The sequence below is a fragment of the Squalius cephalus genome (assembly GCF_949319135.1).
Source record: "Squalius cephalus genome assembly, chromosome: 5".
NCBI classification, from domain to species: domain Eukaryota; kingdom Metazoa; phylum Chordata; class Actinopteri; order Cypriniformes; family Leuciscidae; genus Squalius; species Squalius cephalus.
The window spans coordinates 43,269,547-43,277,095 of NC_137126.1; the positions used below are offsets into that span (position 1 = coordinate 43,269,547).

The window sequence follows — 7,549 nt, forward strand, 5'->3', positions numbered from 1 at the left end:
ATGTTACATAAAGTTTTTATTTTGTCATCTCTTGTGGATTTCAGGGCTGCTCAGTTGCCTCTTCCACAGGAATCACATTTCAGTTTAAAATCACTTTTCCTCTCAACATTCTAGTCGGAGTTAATCATCATTCAAGTGATGATAACAGTGAAACTCTGAATGAGTCTAAACCAGTTTAAGAAATAAGCTAATTATTGCTATTGCCATTGGCACCAACAATAAGAGCTTCAAAGAATGAGGTCATGTGACAAGCGCAGTTGATTCATTTTTATGATTGACTCAAGCAACCACACACTACATAATACATAGTGGTGACTTCAGGCCTATTCACACCAAGGACAATAACGACCAAGATGGTGAACGTGATTTCACCAAGTACCACATGTTCCAGGATCAACATTTTTGTTGATCCTGGAACAACTTTCCAATCAACCAATCAGATTTGAGGAACAAGTTTACAATTTATGTCAAGTTTAGGCTTAAAACCAGGGTGAGGTGCTTCAACATCAGTGTTATTCACCTATCATTTCCCTCTGATTTTAGGGAAAAGTTTGGGTAGGGTTAGGTTTAGGGGTAGGGATAGAGTTAGGACTAAATTTTGGGGCAGGAATGTTATTCCAGGATCAACAAAATATGTTGATCCAGGAACATGTCTTGCTTGGCAAAATCACGGTGACCCTATAGAGATATGGTATAAAAATCAATTCAAAATCAATTCCTGATGAACAAAATTTTTTCACTCTATTTTTTTTTCTTGTTCAAGAAGCTGTTTCACTTGGATATACAGTACATGACAATAGGGAAGAAAAGACTATCACAACTTCTGTTTCATGCAAATTTTAAAGCAGCAGACAACAACCGCAGGATGCGCCTATGATAAACAATGTTATCATGCATTGGTGTGGATGATAATATAGATATCATTATAGTTATCGTTCTTGGCATCAACGGGCCTTTACAGTACATATATGGACACAAAACATGTTAAAGATGTGACTGTCACCACTTATATGGGTAAGATTCATATATATATGAAAATGTTTTATTCAGTCATGCATTTTAATGTTTTTATTTCTTTCTGACACAGAAAAACAGGTTTTAGGTCTGTTGTATACAAGTCCGTGCTGACCTTTCACCTCAGCAAACATTTCCTCTGTGCTACCAGTGAAGGATCTCTCTTATGTGACCCCACAGCCTGGTTATCCACAGGTTGACGCCCATTTCGGTGAGATACTGCAGCTCTGGTGTGAGCATCTTCCTGCAGAGCTTTCCGTGTGCTTTGTCGACATTCTTTTTCAGATTGTATCCCATAATCGACTTCTCACCGATGGGTTGCCACGGCTGCATGGAAGTCTCCACGATGCTTCCTGCATCAACGGCATGGCCTCCTTCAATGCAAATGGAAGCCATTTCTGCATTTCTGCGCTGCAGCTCTGCGACATCTCTCGCCATGCGCTCACGGCCGTAAGCGTCCACTTTACGCCAGAAGGTGGCGTTGAAATACTGGTAAAGCTTCCAATCGATGGCGTTCCACTCCATCGCCTTGGCCCTGAGCTCTGGAGTCAGTTTCGAAATGGTTGAATCTTTCCGGGCATTGAGTTTGAAGAAAAGCAAGTCCTCCATGTCCCAGCAGAGGCTGTCCTTGAGCAGGATAAGCGACTCTTCAAAATACTCCACGAGCATTACCAACTGGAAGCGCTTGGCGATTGCGCGAATGGCCTCATCCACCTTTGGGTCATCTGGATGTAAGTTATTATCCTGGCCGAAGTCAAAGAAAAGCAAGTTTTTGAGATAAAAAGAATTGAATCCTTCTGGGTCATAGTAAAGCGTTGGATCTGTCAGGAATTCTCTCAGCTTATCGTCCCCGGAAATCTTCCACGTGAGAGGTACAATGCGTCCGAAATAGTGGAACGAGGACTCGGCAAGATCAGCCGGGTCCCGGAGGATTGTGATGTACGAGGAGTCGGCTGGAAGCACTTTGGCCACCTCAGCTGCATTGAAACGCATGTGATTACAGATGATGTTGAAACACATTCCAGGCCTGTAGTCCTTCACTTGTGAGTGATGGAAAGGGGAGGGGTAAAAGAAGTCATTGCGGCTGTTGGGGAAGGCAAATTTGAGGTGGTGTTTTTCGCCAAAGCGAAAGAGGATGTTGAGAAAAGTGCTACTAGCTGTTTTATGGGTTTTCATGAACATGATGTCCACTTTTGGAGTGCAGATTCTCTGCCCAGAGGCATGATGGGAGTCGTTTGAGATTGTTGAGGAGTGGGCGGCAGAAGGGCGATGAGCACATGAGTAAGGCACTGGGACCCTGTAAACAAAAATGGACAAAAATACTGTCATTTAAATTTATTTTTAGACATTTTAATCATCTTTAGAATAAGTTGTTAAACTAGTGGTGTCAAATCGATTATTCGTGATTAATTGCATATATATAAATATATATAAAAGTGTGTGTGTGTATTACACTCATATATTATATATTTACAAACTTTTATGTTAGATGCGATAAATAGATTTGACACCACTAGTTAAAACATAAATAAACCAAAAATATCTTGCGATCTATATCCATATTCAAACACATCAAAAGAACAATTAAGGAAATTATATTTAAAAAATAATATCCTGCCTCCTTGTTTCCCTGTACCATGCCCTCTTGTCTAGTTGAGTCCTCGTTTGTCTGAGTGTTGTCACCTGTTCCTCATGTTCTCTGCTCCCTTGTTTGAGTCCTCTTTACCTGAGTTCACCTGTTCCTTGTCTGAGTGTGCTCACCTGTTCCTCTTGTTCTTAGCTCCCTTTATATGTGTGCTCTTTCCCTCATGTGTTGCCAGTTCGTTAGATGTTGTGCTACTGTGTACTTCTGTGCTACATAGTTTGTTTCTTGTTACTAAGGTCTATAGTGTTTTATTTGTAGAAGTTTCTTGTTTTTTAGTGCTTTAGTTCTGCCTTCGGTCTTGTCTGTCTTATCTCCTGTGTCTCTAGTTGCAGTCCTGTCCTGTTAGCAGAGCGTCCCTGCAGGGTGCTTACACTCTTTGCTTTGGAGCAAGCCTGGTGCTAAGCCTGAGATCCCTGAGTGCTTTGCCCGGAGTACTTGAAGTTCCTGTCTGGCTATTGCTGGTATTGTCAGGTCTCATTCTGCTCTGCCATTACTACTCTCCAGCCTACAGTCCTCTTGTGCTAGTTACAGCTGTCATTGTGACTCATCTCTGCCTATGGTCTGGACTGTTCACCTCTCCCACCACATCTTCTCATCTGTCTACTGTTTGTCAATAAACAACAGTCTATGCAATAAACCGGTTAACACTCGTTCTGCATTTGAGTCCTCCTTCATAGAGATAGAGATAGAGATAGTATGGAAGCTTGTTTCCGCCACAGAATAAAACATTTTAAAAGATAATTGTGACTTTTTATCTCACAATTGCGAGTTTACATCTCGCAATTCTGACTTTATTTCTCAGAATTGCGAGATATAAAGTCAGAATTGCGTGAAATAAAGTCGCAATTGCGTGTTATAGTCAGAATTGCGAGATATAAAGTCAGAATTGCGTGTTATAGTCAGAATTGCGAGATATAAAGTCAGAATTGCGTGTTATAGTCAGAATTGCGAGATATAAAGTCAGAATTGCTTGAAATAAAGTCGCAATTGCGTCTTATAAAGTCAGAATTCTGACTTTTTTTCTCACAACTGCGACTTTATATCACGCAATTCTGACTTTATAACACATCATTGCGAGTTTATATCTCGCAATTCTGATATATATATATATATTCTAATATCATCTTTTCTCAGAATTGTGAGATATAAACTCACAATTGTGAGATATAAAGTCCAATTCTAAGGGGAAAAAAGACAGACTTTTTTTTTTTTTTTTTACCTCAGAATAGTTTATATCTCACAATTCTGACTTCATAACACGCAATTGCGACTTTATATCATGCAATTCTGACTTTATTTCTCAGAATTGCTCCTTTATATCTCGCAATTGGGACTTTATATCTCAGAATTGCGACTTTATATCTCGCAATTGCGACTTTATTTCTCAGAATTGCGACTTTATTTCTCACAATTCTGACTTCATATCTCGCAATTCTGAGAAAAAAAGTCACAATTCTGACTTGATATATCGCAATTGTGATAAAAAAAAGTCACAATTATTATTATTTATTTATTATTCATTGGCGGAAACAAGCTTCCATAAGATAGAGATAGAGATAGAGATAGAGATAGAATATTAGTGCTGTAAAATTGATTAATCGCATCTAAAATAAAAGTTTGTGTTTATATAATAAATATGTGTTAAATAAAATATAATTCAAAAATGTTTTCTGTCAGGATAGATCAGAACAAGAATTTAGGGAGAATTTAGGCCTTCATTTTCTTGATGGGGTTCATGGAAAAATACTGCTATAATCCAATGAAACTTTGACTTGTTCTTGTTCAAAGTCCATGAAGGGACTCACTCTTGCAGGCCAAATTGGACCTCTGGGGTGGACAGGCAGTACAAAAGAATCATGCAGGTGGTCAGGAGCACACCCAGGATCAGTCCCTTACAGATGGACCTCCATTGCCTCACTGGCTTTCCAACCATCATAGCTGCCTGGTTGGACTCTGGAAGAAAATCCTGAAACAAAGAGAAAGAATCCTCAATAATGACAAGGTGCTACTGAGTGCAACTTTAATGGATTTGTTGTTAACCTTGTATCTTTAAAGACCCTTTTACGTAAATATAGTTTAAATGTGCTGCGGTATGCACTTGTTTACGAATGCAGAGTCCTCTAGAAGCATTTCTAATGGGTTAAGAGACATTCGTCACCATTTCCTCAAGTGCCCAATTATTTAGGTACACTGCTGCTCACTCAATTGCTTTTCTCCCATGAGTTCATCCATTTGATCTACATCTGCTCAACATGTGTTTATGAGGGGATTAGCAGTGGGATTGCAGGTAATTTAACTGTGAGATTCAAGAATATTTTAATTTTAGGTGATGTGACAGGTCACTGTTTCTTTTAAGATATTCTCTATATTTAATCACAGATTAGTTGTTTTGTTGTAGTCTTACAAAAGTCTTACCCAAAGCCAAGAAATGCCATAAATAAACTAGAAAATATAAAATTGTTTTGCAGTTGCCTTTCTTTGTTTAAACTCTTTACTTCACCTGCTACCTTTGTGTTAATACCCTTCTTAAAAGAATAAAACAGAAGAAGACATATTTCCACTTTTGTTTGTATGCAATGGTGTTATAATGTGTTACAACCTGTGTTGGTGCTACAACCCCAAATCCATAAAAGTTGGGACATTTTGTAAAATGCAATAAAATCAAGAATCTATGATTTGTTAATTCTCTTGAACCTTTATTTAACTGACAAAAGTACAATACGTACATACGTAGCATTACATTCACCTCAGGCATTTAATGTCAACAGAAGGTTAGTTCGGTAGAGAAATTAACTCTATGAGAAGCATTTTGTATATGAACTATATTACCATATTCATTATATTTATTTAACCTGTTAGTAATGTTTTGATTATTTAATGCAGTGGTTCCCAATCCTGGTCCTGGGGACCCACAGCTCTGCACAGTTTGTATGTCTCCCTCATTTAACACACCTGATTCAGATCATCATCTCATTAGGAAAGAGCTCTATGAACTGAACTGGGTGTGTCAGATAAAGGAGACATATAAAAAATGTGCAGAGCTGTGGGTCCCCAGGACCAGGATTGGGAACCACTGATTTAATGTATGTTTAAATAAATTTGCCACAATATACCCCCAATATATATTATACATATTAATAGTTTAAATAGTGCTATGCATGCTTGACACAAAACACAGAACCTGTATACGGTGTATGAATATTACAATGCATTTTCCGAATACAACCATGAAATATCTTTGATATTCTGATCCTGAGATGAATGACGGTTGCTGAGACTGTGCGACTGTGGGGTTCATTATGAGGGCCAGCTGTCCAGCAAATGAATTATACATTCAGAAGAAAAGTGACACTGTCCGCATCTCCTCATGTCCCATAGACCAGTATCAGTTATCTGCGGTGCAGGGCCACAGGTGGAAAACCTAATACTACCAAGACAACATGTTAGACAGCCATATGCTGCTGAGCACTGTCACCAAAAGATATAAAACAAAGCACCAGCAGTGACTAGAAATCTAGAAGAAGTCTGAAGGAACCCATTGTTCTTATTTGCAGCAATCTCTAACCCTGCATTTTTCAAAGTCATCCTTTGTTGAGAGAAAAAAACACTAACAACATCATCATTGTTATGCTGATGGTCACGGATAATGAAGATTTACAAAGAATTGCTATAGCAGCTGCATCTCCTAATTTAGGATAAAACTCACAAATGCATCCATCACACACCAGTTTCGTTTTTTGTAAGATATCAGTACAGTATAGTCTTTGGATATGTTGAATGTTGGATTTACTCATGGGTGTTCAGAAAAGTGGACCTGAAAACTGTGAGATTACACTGTATAGTAATTTCTGCATTACATCTGTTTAATTTCTGTTTTAAGAAAGAAAAGTGCAGCTGGCAGATTCATAACAGACAAGAAGTCACTGTCACTGTGGGTTACAAATAGAATAAAGGTTTCTTTTACTTTGCCACAAGAAATTGATTGGATTGGAACATTTAGGAATGCAACTGATTACATTCCATCAGCAAATTATTTTATATACACATAATAATAAAATAATAAAAAATCTGGTATTTCCAGTAAAACATCTAAACATCCATAAACAAGCCAAATTTACTTGAGAATCAACTACTAAGACTTACCAGAATGGTCAATTATATTTTTGTATTTCAATAAATACAATATAATTTAGTGAGGTTTATGCTTAAATCAGGAAATTTGATTTTACATATACATTACATTTTATTTTATAAAATAAAACTTACATTTACTTTTTTGTTATGTGGATGTTTAGACCAAATAAAACAGACAACCACAATTATCGATTGCTACTGATGTTTACAGTGAGTTAAAGACACTGCAGACAATGATATTTTATATTCTCCCAATATAATGTATCTGAAGATTAAATATAAAGCATTACCAAATCATGTAGATATCCCTGTCACAGCTTGATTGGCAGAAAAAGGCAATTTTGTGAAGAAAGATGCAGGGTCAAGACTGGAAAAACCATTGATTCCTTCTCAGTTAACTGTCCAGACGTGCAATCCAAGGTTAGGAGAACGTATCCCTGTGAAATATCCAGGCGATCATGATTTTGAAGCCCCCGCCTCTCCTCTCCTCTCCTCCTCTGTCTGCACACTGTACAGCTGAGCTGGCTAAACTGAACACAAAAGAGGCTCGACTAGTGCTCCTGTGACGCAAGACCAACGTCTGGGGACCTGCACCTGTCACTCTGTGTGTGTGTTTGCACATGTGAATGAAGGAACAGCAGAGAAGAGTGGAAGAAGAAGTGAGGAAGAGAAAGAAGAAGAGAGAAAAAGAATAGGAGAGGGAGAGATTCGAAACAGGGTTAGCGAGAGAAAACGAGTAAGAGGAAGGGTAAGGAA

At 38.2% G+C, this 7,549-nt stretch overlaps 1 protein-coding gene across 1 annotated transcript; it reads right to left on the reverse strand.

Moving 5' to 3' along the window:
- gal3st1a (galactose-3-O-sulfotransferase 1a) lies at positions 1 to 7,305 on the reverse strand. The gene is made up of 3 exons (XM_079871419.1): positions 7,084 to 7,305; positions 4,465 to 4,625; positions 1 to 2,311 (listed from the first exon to the last, which is right to left on the reverse strand). The coding sequence occupies exons 2-3, from the start codon at positions 4,593 to 4,595 to the stop codon at positions 1,159 to 1,161; spliced, it is 1,284 nt and encodes a 427-aa protein (XP_079727545.1). The 5' UTR covers positions 4,596 to 4,625; positions 7,084 to 7,305; the 3' UTR covers positions 1 to 1,158.
- Between the last annotated feature and the right edge of the window lie 244 nt (positions 7,306 to 7,549).